Source organism: Sphaeramia orbicularis, chromosome 20 (genome assembly GCF_902148855.1).
Source record: "Sphaeramia orbicularis chromosome 20, fSphaOr1.1, whole genome shotgun sequence".
Lineage (NCBI taxonomy): Eukaryota > Metazoa > Chordata > Actinopteri > Kurtiformes > Apogonidae > Sphaeramia > Sphaeramia orbicularis.
This window is the reverse complement of record NC_043976.1, coordinates 15,610,202-15,634,560: the sequence shown is the minus strand read 5'-3', so window position 1 is coordinate 15,634,560 and position 24,359 is coordinate 15,610,202. Positions and strand designations below refer to the sequence as shown.

The 24,359-nt window shown below is 36.4% G+C and overlaps 1 protein-coding gene across 1 annotated transcript in view; it reads left to right on the top strand.

The window, feature by feature from the left end:
- The window catches only part of LOC115411714 (cadherin-7-like), a 110,845-nt gene that overhangs the window by 73,342 nt on the left and 13,144 nt on the right, over positions 1-24,359 (top strand). The window contains exon 6 of the mRNA XM_030123929.1: positions 6,367-6,615. Coding sequence (XP_029979789.1) covers positions 6,367-6,615 — 249 coding nt within the window. The remainder of the gene's footprint in view (positions 1-6,366; positions 6,616-24,359) is intronic.

The following is a 24,359-nucleotide window of genomic DNA, read 5'->3' as shown; positions in this document are numbered from 1 at the left end:
GTGAGTTTGCAATGTAACTTGGTCCGGTTCCATTTAGAGCTTTATATGTGAGGAGTAGTATCTTAAAATCAATTCTGTAGGTTACCGGTAGCCAGTGCAGGGAAACCAACACTGGAGTAATGTGCTCTCTCTTCTTGGTTTTGGTTAATAACCTAGCTGCAGAGTTCTGAATCAGCTGAAGTCTGTCTGTGGTGCTTTTTGGGAGACCTGTAAGGAGTGCATTACAGTAGTCCAGTCTGCTGGAGATAAAAGCATGGACCTGTTTTTCAGCATCCTTTCGATTTATAACCGGTATTACTTTGGCTATGTTTCTGAGGTGGAGGAATGCATGAAATTCATGCATGAAAGGGTTAATTAACTTTTTACAGTCAAAAAGAGTGGACCTCAACATAAACCAGACCTAATTCCTGTTCTGTCACCAGTCACTCATTTACCCAACAAAGCCTCGATACCAGCCTAAAGTGTTGTTTTTCATGAGACATGATTATTATAGGAATGGACATAAGCGAGGAAGTTGTTTAGCTAACTAATATAATATACACAGCCTGGTCCAAATGAAACAGTGACTACATGGGTTTAACCAACCTTCCACTGGATAATTACAACAAGTCCATTAAGCCTAACTAATGCAGGGATTAGCTTCTCATTTCTTAAAGAACCATGTGAAAAAACACATCCTGTGATCATGGAAAACATGTAACAGATGATTAAAAGGGTCAAAATATTAGCCTGCATCAAGCAAAGAACACAATTAAGGAGATTACTGAAATGACTAAATGGGATTAAAAACCTGGATGGATAGTGCTGATTCATCAACTACAAGAAACATATGCTGGATGAAATCTCGAATGCTTTTTATTATAATTTGGTGAAACCATATTGTAAAAATTCAACAGTAAAAGTCATGTCTTTGTTTAATAGTGGAAGTAAGAACATTTACACGCATATATAATATAAAGAGAACTCAACTGATTGGCAGGATGGTAAGAAAAAGGCTTTGATTTAATGGAGAGAATGACGATTAGACTGTGTTTCAATGGAAAAAGGTCATGTGGTCTAATGAGTGATTACCCATCATGCCTAGTGCCTACAGTAAAAGCCCGTGGGGGGTAGTGTTATGATCTGCGGTTGGTCTGGGTTCAGTAACGTTCTGTGTCCATAAATTAGATGTCAAATACCAGGATTCATCAGGATCAGATTGTAAAAGAGGCTCAGGTTCAGGGAACGTAATTTATACACATGGGTTGTCAACCACATTAATACAAGATCTGGGCAAAATATTATAATTGAAATAATGCCACAGTGAACAGTGCTGTTGTCACACCAAAGGTGGTCTGATGAAATATTTAAGTTTGACATTTTTTATTTTTTATGGAGAGTTTAAGGCAGTAGTATTACAAGAGTCATCCTTCTCCATTAATATGGCATATTCATAACAAACCACAATAGAATAGAATAGAATAGAATAGAATAGACCTTTATTATCAGTGTCACAGGAACAATGAAAATTCCTTTAGCAGCAATAAAGGACTGTATAAAAAATATCACAAAAATACAAAAAAAATGTAAGAAATATACAAAAGCTACAAGATAAAATATTAAACATACATATACTACTAAAGTATTACAAAAAGTAATGAAATACACACACACACACACACACATATATATATTTATTTATATTTATATATATGTGTGTGTGTGTGTGTGTGTGTGTATGTGTTGTGAGAGGTCTTGCTTATGCACGTCAACAGTCCGACCATGTTCAAAGAGTGAAACCTTTTGTTCCTCTGCCATCAGGAGGTCATGACAGTGTGAATACCTGACAGAAAATGACACAGAATCCACATTTTTGCACAGATTGGGCATCAAACTTATGATCATCTGATGAACAGCCTATTTCACTTTAATTGTTGTTTTCAATAAATTGCTTTCTCAATTTTTTTTTTTTTTTTTTTTTTTTTTTTTTTTGTGTCACTCCCATTTCTTCTGTCTGCATTTTGAAACTCTACTTAGAACCTTCTTAAGATCCAACAGCGCAAAATGTAAAGTCATGCAATTTTTCAACTGGTTTTAAAACTTTGATCAGGTGTGTGTGTGTGTGTATATATATACACACACACACACACGCATACACACACACACACACACACACACACACACACACACACACACAGGTAATATAGGATATGTACAATGTATAGCACTCAGTAGTACTCAAATTACTATAAATCTACTCAGAGTGCATCAGTCCTGTTCTAAAGTGAGTAGTTGGACACTTATGAACCCACGTGTTTGGTGTTTTCCCTTCTCGTCCCTCTTAGTAACTCCATTATCACACAGATGTACTACACACAACTACCTACTCTATTTAAATGTGCAGGTTTTATTCCTGTTATTTGGACACTATTAACATTCCTGTTTTGTAACATAACAGCAGGCATACTTTTTCCAGGAGAATGAGTATTCTTAATTAGGAGGTGACTGTGGGAGAACTGTTAATGTTATTATCAATGCAAATGATGATGATGATGATGATGAAGCATGTGTCTATTGACCACCATCATTACCCTTGAACTTACATTTGCACAGTCATCTAATTTGAACAGAATTGCTTGGAAATGTTCTGCTATGAAGGAAACCATTTATTTTTTACAGTGTGCTCGTGTAGGAAAAAAAATAAATGATTTTCCAAGTTGTCCAAGTTTTGTGTGTCGGAGCTCTGATTCTATCTCCTTGCAGCACCCTTGAGACAAACTGGAATGTTGACTTCAAGCCAAGCCTGATCGTCCAGCATCAGCGTTCAACTTCACTTTGTGCTTCTGTGGCTGAAAGGAAGTGATTTCCTGCAGCAAGGTTTCTAAATCAGCTTAGAATCCTGCCCAGAAAAGTCGAGTCTGTTAAAGAAGTGATGGAGTGTCCGTAGTTTTGGAATGAAACGCTCCGCAGTCATGTAGGGATGCAACATTCAGGTGCATGTAAATTTACCGGGAAAATAGTGTCTTATTTTAGCTCCTTTCCTGCTGCATCGTCTTTTTTCAACCCATTACTGCTGTTGCCAACCAACTGTGTATTTTTTTCCTCGCAGGTGGGAACATTTTTCTGATTTTATAACATCGCATTTACAATATAACCCATCTCTACATTCGCATTTACCTCCCTCTTAGACTACTTTGAGCGCAAAGCAATAAAGGATCTAAATACTGCTTGAAAAAACAGTACATCTGTCCTTCAAGGGGGATCGAGATTCCAATTGTGACAGCTCAGTTTGAAGGTGCATTTAACGTATTGATATAGTTGTCGTAAAATGGCTTTTTATGATGGTTCTGTCGCCGCCTCCTTTTCTCATCCGCTGAGATTTCATATCAGAGTCTACCATCAAACCAGAGTTGTTATTAGCCAACAGGTGGTCAAGACCAGGGAGAGACGCCACAGTGTGTCATATAATGAATTGTGTTAATGACACCATCTGCTGGTATTCTTGCTTTTAATACTGTAAAACCATTTCCAACTGCACAAGCAAAGCGCAGCGATCATCACAGAGTAGAAGTCAAGCCTTCTGCAAGCCACATATATTCAACTCATTGTTCATTTTAAGCCTTTTTTTTTTTTTAAGTGATAGTTAACAAGACATTGAGGACAGAAAAACAACAACAACACATAAATAACGAGAAAATCAAACAAATCAACAAATCAACAACAACAATGACAGAGTAATGACCAACAACAACAACAATGACAACATTATATTACAATGAAAAACATCATAAATGTAAAGAGCAACTAAACAATATACACTACCGGTCAAAAGTTTTAGAACATCCCAATTTTTCAGGTTTGATGGGTCGAGTTGCAGAAAGAAAGCCATTGCTCAAACTTCAGGAGAAGAAGAAGAGGCTTGGCTGGGCCATGAAACACCGCCAGAGGACTACTGAAGACTGGAAGAAGGTGTTATGGACTGACCAGACCTGCAACTGGAAGTCTTCTCTTCACAGTTGAAACTGAGACTTGCTTACTACGACCACTATCTTCACTGTGCTTGAAGCTGTTGTCCTGTGAGTCTCCTCTCACTCCAGCTGTGGACTCTCAGAAACTTGTCTTCTGATTCTGTTGTGTCTTTAGGTCTGCCAGACCTCTTCTGTCAGCATTTCCTCCAGTTTCTGAGTGCCTTTGGATGGTGAAGGAAACTGGACTTACTGACACCTGGACTTTCTTGGACGTTTCTCTGTAGGACAGACCTACATTTTTCAGTGTTCTGATGGTCTGTCTCTCTTCTATTGTTAATTGCCTTTTCCTCTTTTCTATTTTTAGCTTACCGGCAGACAGGCTGTAAGCTATTGTCGTCATCCGGCATCCGGCATCCAGCGTCGTTGTCGTCGTTGTCGTCGTTGTCTGTGGTCCGTTACAAAAATTTCCATCGTCTTGTTCTCTGAAACTACAATTCCCATTGACTTCAAACTTGGTATACAGCTTCTTTATGATAATGTCAACAAAAGTTAGTGAAATTATTTGGATCCGGATCTGACTCTAGATTTGGTGCCACTTTGAAAAATTTCCCCACTATAAGAGATAGGAAGAGGATCGATGCAATAAGTCAGTAAATATAAAAAGATATCCAGTGTAAATTTCTACAGTCCATGATGGGGTCCAGATGGGGAGATGACCAAAACATAATGTGCACATGCTGATCAGGATCTCCTTCTGGATCCGGGAACTTACGGAAAATTTAACATGGGCTCTTATGGGTAAAAAATTTCAATCATCTTCTTCTCCCAAACTCCAGTTCTGATTGACTTCAGACTTGGTATACAGCTTCTGTATGATGATGTCAGCACAAGGTATTGAAATTATTTCGATCCGGATCTGATTCTGGATTTGGTGCGACTTTGAAAGTTTTTCCCATTATAACAGATAGGAAGTGGATTGATCCAATAAATCAGTAAGAATCAATGATATCAAGTTGGAATTTGAATTTTTTACAGATCTGATTGGAATATGACCAAAACATGGGCTATTTCTGTAATAGAATAAATACACATAACTGGGTGATAATAAATGGCATCTGGATACATTTCCCAAAGCTTTTAATTTGGCCGGTAAGCTACAGGGCCATTGGTCCTATTTTTATAGTAACACACTACTTTCTGCAGTACAATCCTGTTCAAATAATGCTCACAACGGTATGGTACCAAAGTGTGTTCCAACACTACTTTTATGCAGACACAGGGGGCTGGAAGGAATTCACAAACGTTGGGACACCTGTAGGAATTGGTAGCACCAACTTTCGAGGCTTGATCAACCTCCATTGCTGCAGAACTGCTTTAAGTTGTTAACCCATTTCTTGTTCGCCTTTTTGTATAATTCTGAAATGTACATTATTTTTCAGTTTTGTTTAACCTTACCTTTTTTTGTTTTGTTTTTTTTTTACCTCTGGCAGTTCACCGCTAACCTTTGTACCATTTCAAGCTGTTCAGTGGACTGGAACTGCTTGAATTTCAATAACAAAACTGGAAAAATTGGGGTGTTCTAAAACTTTTGACCGGTAGTGTAGACTGGTTAGGGATGATAGGGAAAAGGGGAAGAAGAGAGTGTGAATGAAAGTGAGAAAGAGAGAGGAGGAAAATAATAATTATTGTAATAGTACAAAAACATATAATAACTAGAAAAGCACTCGGAGAGCACAGACTTCCACCAAGGCAGATTAGTCCCCTCCCCCGAATCACCCCCAAAATTTAATAATAATGATTTGTTCCTTGTGCCAGTATCAACATTTCCTGAAAATTTCATCAAAATCCATTCATAACTTTTGGAGTTATCTTGCTAACAGACAGACAGACAAACCCCGATGAAAACATAACCTCCACTGTTCGTTGGCAGAGGTAAAAATACCAGTAGCCTAATTTGCTAGAATCATTGTGGTGGCGGTAACGGTGGAGGATAATAGGACAATAAAGTTAATATGCAAAACAAACAAGAGGTTTTTGGGGCAGCCATGGCTCAGATGGGTCGTCCAGTAACTGAAGGGTTGGCGGTTCGAATCCCACTCTGTCCTAGTCAGTCCGTTGTGTCCTTGGGCAAGACACTTCACCCTCCTTGCCTCCAGTGCCACTCACACTGGTGGATGAATGCGTATGAATGTTCGGTGGGGGTTGGAGGGGCCGTAGGCGCAAATTGGCAGCCATAGGGCAACTGTGGCTACAAATGTAGTTTACCACCACCAGAGGGAGTCAATAATGTAAAGTACTTTGAGTGACCAAAAAAGTGCTATATAAATCTAATCCACTATTATTATTATTATTATTTTTAAACCCGTATATGTTGCTGTTTATTCACCAGACCGATCTGTGCTTTTGCTCTGTTTCGTAGACAACACAGCGTCCATACTGACGAAGCGAGGTGGCTTCCGGAGGCGGGAGCAGCCGGTGTATCGACTGCCGGTGCTGATTGTGGACAGCGGAAGCCCCGCCCTCAGCAGTACCAACACACTGTCGGTACGCGTGTGTGACTGCGACTCCGACGGCGTGGCCTTGTCTTGTGGAGCCGTGGCCTACACATCCACCGGCCTCAGCACCGGTGCCCTTCTGGCTATTTTGGGATGTATCATCACACTTCTAGGTAAGAGCCATGTGTCAACAACAGAATGTCACAAACAGTGGTGCTTAGAATAGAATAGAATAGAATAGAATAGAATAGAATAGAATAGAATAGAATACTTTGCCTTTGTGTGTTTGTTTGTTTGTTTGATTGTTAGCAACTTTACGGGAAAACTATTCCAACCATCTTTACTAATTTGTACCCACAGATAGGTCTAGGCCCTGGGATGAACCCATTAAATTTTGGGCCAAGTAGGCCAAAGTTCAAGGTCACAACAAGGTCACAAAATCTCAAATTTTCCCATCTCTCATCATTGAGCAATTTTCGAAAATTCATAAAAAATTCAAAACGACTTTGATTAGCCTCCAATTTGATCCACCCGTAGCTTATAACAATATCTTGTATCTGGCACAAAATTGTCCACATCCACTGTGGAATGTGAACTCTGTGGACATTTCAATTTAACATTGAAAATTCCATTTACCACACATTTTTCATTATAACTCAACAAATATTGATTGGAATTGAATATAATTTGACATACACATGACTGGTACCAAGCTTCAACTTTGTACAAAATGTCGTTCTGTTCCATTTCTCTTCCATTACTCTCTGACTTTAGTTATTTTTTATTACCATGTTTGACCGCAATTTTTCTGCTGTATGGAACAACTTTGAAACTGTTTAATTTAAAAAGAAATAGTCCATCCAAACATGCACACCGTTCGGGGTGCTTGGTGGAGGTTTGCGTTCTCTGAACACTTGTTGTCATTGCACATTGTACAACGAGATTAAAAAGTGCGATCCTAAAAGGTACATTCATCCGACATAAAAACATAGTAAAAACAAACAAAAGCTAGTTCTTACAATAATTACCGTCTGTTCTTATTGGTAGATTTGATAACACTTCCTTTATCAGCATACATATTAACTCATAAGTTAGTCATAATGAAGTTCTTATTAACCCATAAAGACCCAAACTTCCATCACCGACCAAAACCATCTACTGATTTAAAATGTTTAGTATCTGCTGATCCACTAATTCTATCAATACATGTAAATAATTGGTGTAAAATACAGTTTGTTGTCTTTTCATGGTCATCAGATATGACCCAAAAATAATAATAATAATAATAATAATAATAATAATAATAATAATAATAATAATAATAATAATAATAATAATAATAATAATAAAATAAAACTAAATATAATAAAAACAAATTTAAATGAAATTAAAAATAAAATAAGATGACCATGTTGTGAGTATTCTAAATTGAATATTAATCACTGTTTAACTTTCAAACACCTAAACAGACAAAAGCAGCTATTGAGCTAAACTGTTTAATACCTGTCAATCCACTAATCCTATTGATACATGGAAATAATTCAGGTAAAATACAGTTTGTCATCTTTTCATGATCATCAGATATGACCCATTTGGACGTTCAGAGGCTCTGTAGTTACTGTGGAAACACCGTCATCTTCTACAGCATTGATTCACCAGTAAAACCCATGGAGTTCTATAAAGGACAGTGGATGAAGACACTTTTTTATGTTCAGTTAATGATATATTTTACTGAAAATGTCACTTTTTCTATAGTTTTCTCCGTTTCTGATATAATAACCCTCAACTTTAATCTGAGCTTTTATGAACATCTACATGATTAGTAAATTAAATATAGGAAAACACCTGATTTATAGTGATAACATGCAAAAGACAGAGGATTCTGTTATAATAAATGGTGATAAATCACTTAAAAAATGTTAGATATAGAGAAAATTTCATTTGGGGGTGACACAAAAGTAGCATTGTGTCTTTATGGGTTATTGCCATATTCTGCATGAGCATATTATACCAATAAAAACTATTAAAAACTATTATTTACAGTGTACCCTCAATAATCTCTTAATTGCTGCTTATTGATAGTAAGTAAAAATGCTCTGGATCTTAATTATTGAAGGTCATAATAAAAATCAAATAAGGCTTTAACCCTTTCATGCAGTGGACAGTTATTCAGTCTTTAATTTACATTATTTGCAGTAATGACTCCAATTCTTAATTGTTGTAATTTTATTAACCCTTTCATGCATAGTGGTCACTCCAGTGGACAGCTGTTCAATTTTGATGTTTTAGTTCCATGTCAGCTAACATAGATGACACTAATGCATCATCCCATACACTGTAATTCATAACATTACTGTAACTTTGCTGTTCTAGATAAACCTGATATGCAGTTACATGTTTTAGTGCAAAAAAAAAAAGCAAATTGCATTAGATTGTAATTAACAGGATTTTTTTTTTTTTTTTTTTTGCATATTATCTCCATGAAGTAAGTCATAACTAGTATAAGAGTATGTTAAAATGTGAAAAAAACATCAGATTAGCAGCATTAAAATGTTTTTATTTAATAGTTTTCACACAGTATATCAGTAAATACGTGTTTCTTTGCTTCTAAAATTTAACACATTGTGTCCAGCTGAGTGGACATTTTTGTAACTCCATGAAAAATAGGTTAATTAAAAAAAAAAAAAAACCAACGCATATTGTTGTTTTTTTTTTTGTTTTTTTTGTTTTTTTTCATGCCTACAGAGGAATAAAAAAAAATCTTGATTAAGGTTCTCATCATTCATGCATGAAAGGGTTAATATTTTCTATCCTCACTTCACTGTAAATGCTGCTGCGACACTTGAATTCCTCCACTGTGGGATTAATAAAGTATTATCTTATCCTGATATATTGTTTATTGAACCCAAAAATGTGATTACAAAGAAATTCTAACTTTAGGGAATATTTTGTTTGCAGTTTAATCCTTATGGTTGTTGTCATTTTGTTTCAGTGACTCTATTTTTCACAGAATATAATCACCGATTCATGACATTTCATCACAGTGGACAGATACATTTTACACTGAAATATGATATGATGTGTTTCCTTAAAACAGCGATATATTCTGTATGTGGAAAGAGCTTTAAGCAAGGGTGTGTTTATGTGGAAAAAATTAATACCATTACATGTTAAACTACTGATGCATGAAATCCACTACAATGGATAGCTGAGTATTATGCTAAAGAAATAAGATATTGAAGAAATCCAATTAGATACGTTTTATGTCAAAAACATCACTGGTTTATTAATGACTCACGCATGAAAGGGTTCTAATTGTTTTATGACGAGGTTTAGAAAGCGCACATATTCTTCCCTTAAGTAGATGCACAATACATGACAAAAGACTCTGATGGACCCAATTCCACAAAAACTGGGATGTTGTGAAAAATACTGATAAGAGAAAATGCAATGATTTGCGAATCTTAAACACCCATATTTCATTCACGGTAGAGTTTGTTTAAATTGAGAAAATGCACCAGTTTAGGAAAAATGTCAGGTAATTATGAATTTTAAAGCAGTAAAACATCTGAATAAGTTGGGACAGGGCGGTGTTTACCACAGTGTTGCATCTCCTCTTCTTTTAACAACATCTAGCAAACATCTGGGGTCTGAGGAGACCAGATGTTTGCTTATTGGAAGAGGGATGTTCTCCTGTTCTTCAGTCTTCTAACAGTCTTCTTAGTCATATTTTTTTGTCTTATGATGCGTCAAATCAGAGGTTGCGCTAGACATTTTTATTATCTGTCATTTTGACGGACAGGGTTGTAAAAATTCTGTCAAAACATATTATTATCCGTCATTTCAAATTGTTATTTTTTAATGATAATGAGATATATTTAGTAGTATTTAATGTTCAAAAACATCTCAATTATGTAGTTGCTGCTGGCTGATAAACCAACATGATATCACAACTCGCATAATTATATACGCCACTTTTAATTGGTGTGTTATCTGTAGAAATTCTGAGCTTTCCTTGTGTATGTTCACACCAAGGTTATTATCGTTAACGAAAACTAACGAAATGACGAAAACTAGAATTGTCAAAACATTTTCGTTAACTGAAATAAATAAAAACTATAACTGAAAGAAAAAAACGATAACTAACTGAAACTGTATTGGATGTTTACAAAACTAACTAAAACGTATAAAAAATTATGGATAAAATCCCTTTCGTTTTCGTCTTTGTCAATGTCGGACTGATATGAAATCGATTTATTTCCCTCAAGCAATTTTATCTGCTGGCACCATATGATATTTAAGGGTCCGTCACTTGTGTTCACTTGTGGTTTCCAGTCGTCTTCTGGTCCCCACTCTACCAAGAAACATGGAGACTAAAGTTGGGAGAGCATTTAGAAAATAACAAAAACTAATAAAAACTAGCGAACCTGCTCTAAAAACAAATTAAAACTAACTGAATTAGAGAAAAAAAAGTCAAAACTAAATAAAACTTAACTATAATGAAAAATCCAAAACTATTAGAACCTTGGGTCACAGTGAGAAAACACCACAGAAACATCACTATATGGAGTAAACATTAACCCCTAAAGGCCTAAAGAGCCACTGGTGACCAGAGTAATTAATGTGTTTTTCAACCTTGAGAAAAAAAAGTCAAAACTAACTAAAACTAAACTATAATGAAAAATCCAAACCTATTAGAACTTTGGTTCACGCAGTGTCAGATCCCATGCACTGAGGGTTAGGGCTGGGGTTATGTGAACCACAGATCTGGGCACAAATTGACACGCCATCAAATAACACATGAAAGGTAGAAAATGCGTACATGTAGCACACCAAATGCCATCAGAACTGGAGTATTCCATGCTTGTCCATCATCCTTCACTGCATCAGTCCCTCTTTTTTCACCGTGTTTATCAGTGCCATCACATTTACTGGGCTTTAAAAGAACTAAGGAGACTCGGCTGTCTGCACATTTTGCGCTAGCAAAGTAGCATCTAATTTTGGCTAAAGTCAGCTAACCAATGATTACCCTCAGTATTTTAATCTGTCAAAATGACGGACGGCCTTCAGAATTTTCCGTCATTTTAAAAAAAAAATCTGTCAACAACGGAATATTTTCGGTTAACGCAACCTCTGCGTCAAATGTCTTCAGCTGGTGAAAGGTCCGAACTATAGGTGGACCAGTTCAGGACCGGGACTCTTCAGCTACATTCAAACTACAGGCAAATGTGATCCAAATCCGATTTTTTTGCCCATATGCGACCTGTATCTGATCTGTTAAACGCCGAAGTCAAGGGAAGGTTAACATCTGGTCAAAAAAATGTAAATATTTACAATAATCTACCCCAAATTTGTATTTTTGGGTTGTTAATTACTTATATTTTCAGGAAAATGTATTTTGAAACGAGAAAAAAAATGCATTTGAGGAGTTTTATGAGTGTGAATTTTTGGGAAGTGACAGTTTTGTGCCGTCATTCTGGGTTAATTTTATAAACTGTCATAAATAAACTAAATTTATTCCAAATACATTGATGTTTGACGATTATATTATTTATGTCATATTCTAAACACATTGTTCAAGTTAATAAATGCATATATCTATGCAAAATATATGTGAATATAATGTTAATATTATTTGTATGTTGTGAATATTATTTTTTTTAAAAAGGTATATGATATTGGTAATTGAAATAAAAAATGTTTAATTTTATATTTACTTTTGTTGTCCATCGGTGACGTTGCCATTTGTCAAAACTCTTGCTATTTACATATGATCGAATATTTTTTTCGTCTAATCAATTATTAGGTTGTAAAATAGAGGGTTTAAGGTTTACACTGAATATATTTAAGGATGAAAATGTCAGAGGAACTCCACTTTGAGAACTTTTGAATTCTTGCAAAAAATAGACAGTAATTTTTTGTCCATTTCAACTTCACAGTTTATTTAGTTTATCAGGAGATGAAATTGAATAACGCAAATAAATAACACAGATGGTTGTTTCACACTGAGGGAGGTGAAGCTGAGCTCTGGTATATCCCAATTTGACCTATAGGTGTTATACATGTATGATATGCTGATATTATTCTTAATTCATGGGGATTCTCAGGACAACTTTACAATTAATCTAATTTCCACATTGTATTGCATATTGCAATCTACTACCCATATTTGTGTTCAGCTGGAGTAAAGACAAAAGATAAGGACAAACTGACCTACTGTTAAATATTATGACAGTGGGTGTCAATAGGTTAATAGATACGAGCAAATATTGAAAGAGAGTGTCTGAAGAAACAAAAGAAAGAGGTTGAGTTCAGACAGTGGACCATCTGCCACCGGTGGTGTAACAGCTGTATATGCAAACAAGAATATGAAAGGAATATTCATTTACACTGGACGTAGAAACCGATAATTCACAACATGTGTGGATGGATGGATGGATGGATGGATGGACAGACAGACTAATGGATGGATGGATGGACGCATGGATGGATGGATGGATGGACAGACAGACTAATGGATGGATGGATGGACAGATGCATGGATGGATGAATGGATGGACGGACGGACTAATGGATGGATGGACGGATGGACGGACGGACTAATGGATGGACAGACGGACTAATGGATGGATGGATGGATGGACAGACAGACTAATGGATGGATGGATGGATGGATGGACAGACTAATGGATGGATGCATGGATGGATGGATGGATGGATGGATGGATGGACAGACAGACTAATGGATGGATGGATGGACAGATGCATGGATGGATGAATGGATGGACGGACGGACTAATGGATGGATGGATGGATGGACGGACGGACTAATGGATGGATGGATGGATGGATGGATGGATGGACAGACAGACTAATGGATGGATGGATGGACGCATGGATGGATGGATGGATGGATGGACAGACAGACTAATGGATGGATGGACAGATGCATGGATGGATGAATGGATGGACGGACGGACTAATGGATGGATGGATGGATGGATGGATGGATGGACAGACTAATGGATGGATGGATGGATGGACGGATGGACTAATGGATGGATGGATGCATGCATGGATAGATAGATAGATAGATAGATAGATAGATAGATAGATAGATAGATAGATAGATAGATAGATAGATAGATAGATAGATAGATAGATAGATAGATAGATAGATAGATAGATAGATAGATAGATAGAAAAAATACAACACTAGACCCATACACATAATAAAGAACAGGTATAAAAACAGAACTGGTAAAAATAGTCGCATAAATTAGCTGTTGTGTTTTTTTCAGAGTTTCCTGAAAAGACGTGTGCGTTCAGTTTTTTCACCTCAGGAGTTCATCTGTATGTTCAGGCTGCAGTGGATGTAGGGTGGACTACAGTCCTGCTGCATACCTTAGTGTTTCCAAACTGTATAAACTTCTCCTCAGCGCTGTCCGTTCTTCAGGCGGTGGTGTGTGTGTGTGTGTGTGTGTGTGTGTGTGTGTGTGTGTGTGTGTGTGAGTGTGTGTGTGTGTGTGTGTGTGTGTGTGTGTGTGTGTGTGTGTGAGTGTGTGCCAAAACAGAGCTGCATCTGGAGGTCTTACACAGGTCAAACCTGGGGGGAGATCTCCTTCCCTCATATTTCTTCTTCGGTAAATACATGTGACCCGGGTCAGCCAAGTCTGAATCGTAGGCTAGATGTTTACAAGTAAAACACCACTGAAACCCTGCCAACAGGATCAATTAGAGAGGCGGTTTTGGTGATTTTGGACTATTTGGAACTGGATTTTTTAAATGTATTTTCTAACTTTCAGCATTTATTCTGGACTTTATGTTTGTGACCAGGGCTTGTACTTCACACGTTATAGCTCCATTTTGTTCTCTGTCCTTTACATCAGTGTGAATAAATGGGATTATTTGCTCAAACTGTGATCCTCTTTCTACATATTTATCCAAATGTCTGCTTTGTTATTCATAAATCTTTAATATAATTACATTCATTTGAGTGTGCGTGTGGGTTTACTAATTAGAAGTATTTATAATTTAATGTTAAACACTCCAACAGCATTCAAACCTCAAAGTGTAAGTTATGATTTTGTGTCATTTCTGTGACATCCAGCTCCTCCTGCATTTAAACACACTGAAGTGAAAAATAAAGTGTAAGGATGTGGATCCTGATTGAAAGTAAGGAGTGCCTGGAGGCGCCCTGAAACTGTGATGAGATTTTAGCTTTTAGATCATTTTCCCTTCGATGGGAGCTCTTATGATGGTTTCCCTCAGATATGTTCCACTGTATTTTACTGACATAACGATCATATTTCATGGAGGTCGCAGAAAGTGAAGGCACTGTGTATTTGAAGGACATTTTTTATTGTTACACCATATGTTAAGATGTTAGTAAAAGACATGTGTAAATGAGAACTCATTAATATGCCCTTAAAGATGATGCAGCACTGAGCCGTCACCTACAAGCTGCATTATTGCTCATAAAACCCACAGACAAAGCATTACCCTATCAGGGCAGAGTCGTAGTTTAACGCTCAGGTGATCTTCAGTGAACGCTGAGAGGACCTAAACAGCATATACAGTAACTGAAACGAGTTCTTTGATGGGGTCAAACTTGGCTTTTTACACCAGTCCCCTTGAAGTTTGCCTTCTTTTATTGCGACAGAGAATACATTTCATGATAGATGAAAACTTCAAAAGAGCAACAGGGGGAAATACTACGTGGCTGCACAACCCTGAACCCAACGTTGCTAATGAAAGCTGGCTCTACTCTGCTCGGCATGGCCTCGGGCCACAGTCTTAGAACTAATGGCCTCCAGTTTAATATACCTCCAAGTTACCTCGTCTCTTTGTTTGTGTGTGTCCTCAGCTGTCCCCATTGCAGAGGTGATTTCTCACAGACTGCAAGAGAAGGCCGGCTTCCCCTAAAATTATGAAAATTAAATGGTTAAATATGTGTAGAAAAATTCTGTGATACACTCTGAGACAAAAGACGGAGTCACTGGATTCTGGAATCAGACGATTATACTCGCAAGAAGTCAAGTACATACAGTGAGATGCAGCAGGTGACTGACTAACACCAGGAAGTTTAAGATCTGATGAAAGAACATGAATATTACAACCATTGGACCAAATGTACAAATATTATGACGTTGATCAGGTTCACCATTGGCTTAAGTATTCAAAACACGGTGATGCATGGGTTCAGTGACCACATTTGTACTTTTTTCCCACCTGCCCCATGGCCTGATCTCCTCAAGGGCAGCAGCCCGCTCTGGTCCCAAACTGGAATGAAACAAGCAAAGAACTGGTAGACATATCCTGAGTGAATGTCCAGGCATTCTTGCAAAATATGTCATCATAACCCATCCATGACTCGTGCTCTGGACACCTGGTGTTTACAGGATATAGTCTAATAGTCTCATTTTATATTTTTCTTACAATGTACGGTTGTGTTGACATTTTATTGACTACAAATGTGTTAGAACACGTTCATCTCACAGACGAGTTCGTTCAGAATCAGCTTTATCACAAATCTACAGACTCGATGTTGTTCACTTCTCATACATTCTCGTTGCGCTGTTTTCTCATTCGATCTCTGCTCAGTGCATTTGTCCGTAGACACTCAGCGTCCATGCACTTCAATGGGACTGAGTGGAACAGTTTTTTTCATTGCCTCAAAACTGGACGGTAATTGGATAAATGCCACGATGTTGTCCCGCCCCCGGATGCCCGGCGTCTCTGGGGGTGAATGGAGCTGTGGGCGGAGCTCAGCCAGGCTGGACGCCAGGATTCCACGTGCTGATTGGAGGATCAGTCGAAAGGCCGAATCCCGTTTGATTGACAGCTAGTTGTAGATCTCCTCCTTCACTGACACAGTTCAGTTTAATACCGGCGCACATTCTGCTGTGAAATCAAGAGAGAGAAACCACTACGAAATGACTTGTTCATTTCTTGCACTGTAAATAAAACACACTCATTGTACTTCCTTGTTTCAACTTAACATAATTTCAACGTTTTCTTGTTTACTTGGTACGATACGAACATTTTCTTAAAAAGGAACGGAGGGCCGAATTTATGTTTAAATAACTTGACTTTTTTTTTATGTAAGCCGACAATGAGCTTCCCCTGTCTGAAAGACGAGCAGCCGCCACTTCCCCATTGGTCAGCTTTACTGAATTGGATCAATCTTTTTCCTCTTTGTGCATATTCACCCCCTCCTCTCTGAACCAACCCCCCCCCCCCCCCCCCCCCCCATCTTCCCTTGTATTAACAGCTCATGTGTGACGGCTCTATCCAATCCTTTATTCTACCTTCCTTGATGGTCTTCCATCAAGACCTCTTTCAATCTGTAGGTACCAATTGAGGCTGTGATTGCATGTGATTGTATTGTTTTGGATGAGACACCAGGCAGAATAAGACCTGATCCTCGTCTCACCGCTGTCATCCTCAGGTGCTGTCGGCCTCTGGATTTAAATCTTCTTTTCCCCCATTTTCCTTCCCTCTCTTCTTCAATCAATCTGTCTCTTTCTCATGACTGAGGGGAACATACACTTTTACCAGCTCTGCTGATTCTAGTCATCTATCGTCAAGTCTAATAACTACAATGCTTGTCAGGTGTGAAGAGTTCTTCAGAGTATTCCTCTCATACTCTTTGTCTTTGTATTCACCAGTCGCAGTACTTCAGAACTGTTGATACCATGTTCACGGCTCACTTCTCCAACCTCCTGTCTTTGAACCACACTCGGCTGTATGCACATTAGCTTTGGCTACTCATAAAGTAAGTGGTCATTAATCACACCGTTGATATTTTTAGATTTAATTACAGAGCTTGTCCTCTGCTTCTTGCTGTAAAAATGTGGAGAAAGCCTGTGTTTTCTGTAGATGTCACTTTAAAGCCTTTTTTATTGTCGCGTTCACCTTTTGGTTGGTTCGGTACATTCAGATGCTGGATGATACTGTGACAATCATTATCTTGTTAAGATCCAGTGCCGGTCAGGTATTCCTCAGTCCTCTAGAGGGCCAATTAGGACATCACATTGCACTCTGAATCTCCAGACAGTTATTTCTGTCCAAGTCTTGCTTATCAGACTCATTCTATAAATCATCATGTCCATTCATCTGTCTCTAATTTCAGTGTCTGGCTCCTGTTTTAGTCCCAAGTCTGTTTCTATTTGAGTGTCGCTGCATTCAGACAGCACGCAACCCTCTTTGCTTTTACTTATCTAATATTTAAGCTTCACTGTGCACATTGTAACTCACAAACGACACTGTATTTGTGTATTTAAGTGTGTAATCAGTTGCTATTGTTACAACACTGGTTGACATGCTGAAAATAAAAACAGACGGAAAGAAAGAACAGGCTCTTTTTTAACTGAACAAGTCAATTAAGAGCAAATTTGTTTCACATATTGACAGTCTAGCGATGCTAAAAAGATGTCCTCTAAGGCAGGGGTGTCAAACTCATTTTAGTTCAGGGGCCACATCCTCCCAATATGATCTGCAGTGGGCCGGACCAGTAAATTAATAACATAATAATAATTTTTAATTTTTATAATTTTTAGAAATCGGGAGGGAGGTTATCAATTAAGAGGGGAACATAACTTCAAAATCAAAAACAGGACAACAACCTTAAAAAGCTTTTGTTTATCAATTTCTGGTGTTAAGCTATGGAACAATCTAAGTGAGGAACTCAAGCAAAGTCCAAATATTAACCAGTTTAAGAAAATGTACAAAAATATTTTGTTTATCAGTTATAATTGATAATTATCATTTCTGATTATTTTCCTTTACCTACTGATATGGCATAGGGATTAGAGGCAGAGAAGCCTATGTGAATGTGTGTGTACGGAACAGTGTTTATATGAATGTGTACATGTATATGTAAGTGTATGAGCATGGGTATGTATATGTGCATATATGCATATACAGTATGTGTATGTATGTATATGTAGGTGTATGTATATATGATATATGTGGATGTGTATATGTATGCATGTGTGCATGTATGTATGTATATGCATGTATATATAATTATGTATATGTGTATGTGTGTGTGTGTGTGTGTGTGTGTGTGTATATATATGTGTGTGGGTGTGTGTATAGATGGATAGATGTGTATGTATTTGGGTGTATATGTATGTATGTATGTATATATGTACGTATTGTTGGTTTAGACAAAGGGGTGAGAGCTAATAAGCTATAAGCTATGCTTCTCACTCCTTTTAGAATATGACTTTTTTTTCTTTCTTTTCTTTTACATGTATCATTATTTTATGCTTCCTTGAATTTTCTTTTCTATATTATGTTGTGCAAAGAAGTCAAATAGTAGTAATCAGGAAGCTTGTATCATATCCATATTCGAAATAAATCAATAATAATAATAATAATAATAATAATAATAATAATCATTGTATACATATGTGTGTATATATATATATATATATATATATATATATATATATATATATATATATATATATATATATATATATATATATATAAAATTTATGCCAACTCCAAACATTTCAATATGTTTTATAGTGAAAAAAGTAAAATTACATTATGGAAACTATAAACTGTCCTTTTAAAAATATGAATAACACGAACAACCATGAAAAAAACTGACATTTATTAAGAAAAATAAGTGTAATTTTAACTAGATTCTGCCACTGCTTATCATTTGTAAATGTGCATTCAAACTTACAGATCACAATGGATCTGCAAAAGATATGAAATATTTTAGTAACTGGCAGAAAATTAGTAAAATTACACTCACTTCTCTTAGGACTTTTCTAGTTTTTCCTATTTTTTGTGAAAGGCTAGTTTGTAAATTTACACATTTTCATGTAATTTCACTTTTTTACACTAAAACAGAGGAAAAATTTGGAATTGTCATTATTTGCAGGTTTTTATGATAGTATTTTACTGATCTGACCCACTTGAGACTAAAGTAGGGCTTTATATGTCAAGGATTGACTGTTAATATCTTAATTGTAATTTTTGCCTGTCACAAATTCATCCTATGGGCCAGTTTTGGCCCCTGGGCCGCATGTTTGACACCTGTGCTCTAAGGGAAATAGAAGAACGGGTAATCAGAGGAGGACTCATGGAGTAAAATTTAAAAAAATAACAGAATAAAGAAAAAACATATGAGGTGAATGTTTAGACATTTAACAGTGTGACAGATAACATCAGCAACAATAAAGACAAACTGTTTGAATCATGCATCAAACATACAGCAGAAACTGATGGAACCGCAGTGCACAATGTATTTGTTGCAGTAGACAGTGTCATTGCTGGAGGAGAATGGCATCTGTCACGTTACTGAGGAGGCATGAGACCTCTTTACTTGTCTAGACACCTTCATTTTCTTCTACGCTCCGCTGCTTTTTCTCCGTTTATTAAAAATATTAAGAATGTAAGCCGGAGCAAGTGGTGAGCAGTAAATGGAACATGCTTGAAAGGAGATGAAAACAGAGACAATGCATTGTTTAATCTGCTCATGTGCACAACTGTGTTCATTTACAGTACACACACACACACACACACACACACACACACACACACACACACACACACTGAACCGCCACCCCTAGTCTAAAGGACAGTGCAATATTTACCCTCCCTCAGTGCAATAGTCACAACCCATGCACCTTGTTTCTTTTTTTTTTTTTTTTTTTTAATCTTGCCTTGTATATATCCTGTACTGTCTGTATATAATATATCTGCCTTTATTCAGTGGTGGATCCAGAAAAAATGGAAGGGGGCGGGGGGGCAGGAGAATTGTTGGGTCCAGGGTGAGAGCCCTTGTGGGGGGTTCAAGGGGGTGAAGCAAAGCAAAAGTAACATTATAAATGCTTCAAATCACATTATTATTATTATTATTATTATTATTATTATTATTATCATACATTAATACTGTGCTTTTCAACCTTGGGGTCGGGAGCCCACATGGGGTCGCTTGGAATTCAAACCTGAAATTTCTTGTAATTGATAAAACAAACAAACAAAAAACTTACTAATTAAAAATATATGGTGAGTTGACAATCCCAATCCATAACAGACATGACAAACTGTGAGTGTGAAACTGAAGCACTGTGGTTCTGTTTATCTTTCAAATGTTCATTGTGGTCAGTTTCAGATGCTGCAGCTCTTTCATAATTCATAGTTTGAGTTCTTGTTTGTTCAGTATTAATTGTCAGCCTTGGAAATCCAAGCTGGACTGACTGTACATATCCTGACCAAGGAAAATCAAATTCTCACTTTGTGCTTTTCTGCCTCCGTCCATAATAATATACATTATATAGACTAAATGTCATCTAAAGTTAACGTTTATTTGCAACACAGTATAGCAAACTATTACATGTGTCTGGGGTTGCCAGAAATTTGTGCTGTTAAAATGGACAAGCCAAAAAAGGTTGGGAACCACTGCATTAAATGATTGACAGAAAATTCCAATTCTTTGAAACTGGAGCCTTTATTGGTCCTTCTGAACAACCCCCATTTTTTTTTTTCAAATATCATTTTCCATATATGAGTTGCAATTTTGTATCATATTTGATACATCGGGCCTCAATGCTCAAATATTATTATTTTTGAACAAACAAACTCCATTGTGAATGTCTGGGGTTGCCAGAAATTTGTGATGTTAAAATGGGGTCATGAGCCAAAAAAAGGTTGGGAACCACTGCATTAATATAATGAATCCAATTGAATTTCACAAATGCGACCACTTTTGGAACCAAAGCAAACACTTTAATAAGGTTGGACTCAGTTATGACATTAAATTCCATTCCATTCCAAATCATTTAAAATCCGAAACAACAGGATACAGTAGAGGTAGAGGCCTGTGTTTGACAACTTTATATGATTCACTCAATCACTGTCTGTGTTCAAACATATTTAATATTCAGTCCGTGCAGTTCTATACTTCCATCTGTATAATAACACATTCCATACCTTGTGTGGTGTGGCTGCCTGTTTGTTTTTCATGCAGACCCAAATGCTGCTGGAATAGACAGTTGTCTCTTCATGGTTAGACTTTAGTTTAGATTGAAATCCTTTTGTCATGTAGACCCTCATCAGAAATGGCATGTGCGCAGTAGACAATACAATACACAAAACAAGAGATAGGAGAGCCTGTGGGCATTTATATTTATATTTGTATTTATATTTATATTTATACCTCTGGTTATATGTGGATGGACAGCTCAGTCAGTAAAGCTATGGTCTATGATGTGGGAGACGGGGGTTCCAATCCTGGTAAGAGTCCTTGTATTATTTTTAACATTTTGCATATTCAAATGGTGTGTGTGTGTGTGTGTGTGTGTGTGGAGGGGGGTGGTAGGTAAATCTGCCATTGTTATTTGTTGTACATGTTTCTCATCTGTAATATAGAGTTGACTTTTTGTGTTTTTCAGTAGTTTCAGTAGTTGTTTCGTAGTGTATGTATGTATATTTTATATTTTATCTTGTAATATTTGTACATTGCCTATATTTTTTCAGGATTTACTGTCATTTTTTTTTTTATAGTCTTTTTTTGCACCAAATATTTGTTTTGTTTTGTTTTGTTTTGTTTTTTCAACATTCATTTTATTGGAATCTAGCTGAAAAAAAAAGTGACAGTCATACAAGGAAAAAACAATACTTTTGGATATTCTATTCTATTCTATTCTATTCTATTCTATTCTATTCTATTCTATTCTATTCTATTCTATTCTATTCTGTTCTATTCCACCCATTCTATTCCACTCTATTCCACTCTATTCTATTCTATTCTATTCTATTCTATTCTATTCTATTCTATTCTATTCTATTCTATTCTATTCCACCCATTCTATTCTATTCTATTCTATTCTATTCTATTCTATTCTATTCTATTCTATTCTATTCCACCCATTCTATTCTATTCTATTCTATTCTATTCTATTCTATTCTATTCTATTCTATTCTATTCTATTCCACCCATTCTATTCTATTCTATTCTATTCTATTCTATTCTATTCTATTCTCATTGAATTACAGTGAATAAATGTATTAGTGGTTGCACATGCACTCTAGGAATCCCAGTTATGAGCCTTATCCTGTGGCGTTTGCGTGGAACATATGGAAATCTGAATACACATTTCCCTGTTTACATGATAAATACTCGTTGTCGTGGTTACTCATTACTGCTGCTGTTTGCGTATGTGCCTGTGATGTTTAACGTGTTCGTTTCATCTGACATTTTAATGGTTGCTGCCTAACTTTAAAGTTGCTGTGACTATAGAAAATGAGGCCACTTTGGTTTATAGCAGACTTAGCGCAATTAAATGACAACATCGTGTTGCGGATTTGCCTCAGCGGTATTCATCTACTGTCAGCAATCGGAGACGAGATCAACAGGTAAACATGTCCTCCAGCTGTTATTCTGTCACTGTCACCACGTAGGAGGACGAGGACGAGGAGGATGAAGATCTGACTGATGGCACAGGGTCGTCACGATGGATTTCACAGACTGGTTTTAACCCATTAAAATGGTCCTAACCCATTTTCTCTCTATTTAACTTTTGTTTATCCTCTGTATTTTTCTCTTTTTTAAGTGAAAATCAGGTATTTTTCTATATTTAATTCACTGATCATGTAGATGTTCATAAAAACTCGGATTAAAGTCAGAAGATGTCAGAAATAGAGAAAAACTGGAGAAAAAGTGAGTTTATCAGCAAATATATCAAAAACTGAACATAAACCAAGTGTCTCCATCCACTGTCATTGATCCAACTTCATGGGTTTTACCGGTGAATCAATGTTGTAGAAGATGACGGAGTTTCCATGGTAACTACAGAGCCTCTGAACATCCAAATGGGTCATATCTAAATGATAATGAAAAGATGACAAACTGTTTTTACACCAATTATTTACATGTATTGATAGGATTCCACCAGTGGTTCCCAACCTTTTTTTGTCATGTGACCCCATTTTAACCCTTTCATGTATGCTGGTCACTACAGTGGACAGCTATTCTACAGCTGATCTCTTATATATTCATGGATTTTTTTTGTTTGTTTGTTTGTTTGTTTGTTTTTGCACATATCTTTATTAAAGTTTTAAGACACTACATATCTTTTCCGACATGAATTGGTAACATTGTGTAGATCTCCCCTGAGCATACTCTCACCCCCAGAACTACAGCCCCCCCCCCAAGTTTTCACACAATTTATCTGTAAATACATGTTTCTTCGTTTCAAAAATTCAATGCAAGGTGTCCAGCTGAATGGACATTTTTGCAACTTCATGTAAAATAGGTTCATAAGATCATTTTTAGTAGTAGTAGTAGTAGTATGTCTTTTTTTAAACTTTATTTTTTGTTTCTTATATAGTTTTAGTTTATTTATTTATTTACTTATTTATTTATTTATTTATTTTTCATAAGAAAATTTTCAATTGCATTGTTTTTTTCATGCCTAAAGAAGAATAAAAACACTCAGGAAAAAAAAATCTTGATTAAGGTTCTCATAATTTGTGCATGAAAGGGTTAACATCAAAAATTTCTGGTGACCCCAGACATTCAAAACAGAGACTTTTTTTTTTTGTTGCTAAAATTAATTTGTTTTTGATCAAGTAATAGTTTGCTATACTATGTTTTAAATAAACATTCATTTTAGACAACATTTAGACTACATAATGTATATTATTATGGTAGGAGGCAGAAAAGCCAGGTGTAGATCAAGGTTATTATCATGAATGAAAAATAACGAAATGACGAAAACTACAATTGAAAAAACATTTTTGTTAACTGAAATAAATAAAAACTATAATTAAAAGACAAAAAACGATAACTGAAACTGTATTGTGTGCTTACAAAACTAACTAAAACGGATAAAAATTATGGATAAAATTCTCTTCGTTTTCGGCGTTGTCAGTGTTTGCATTGATACAA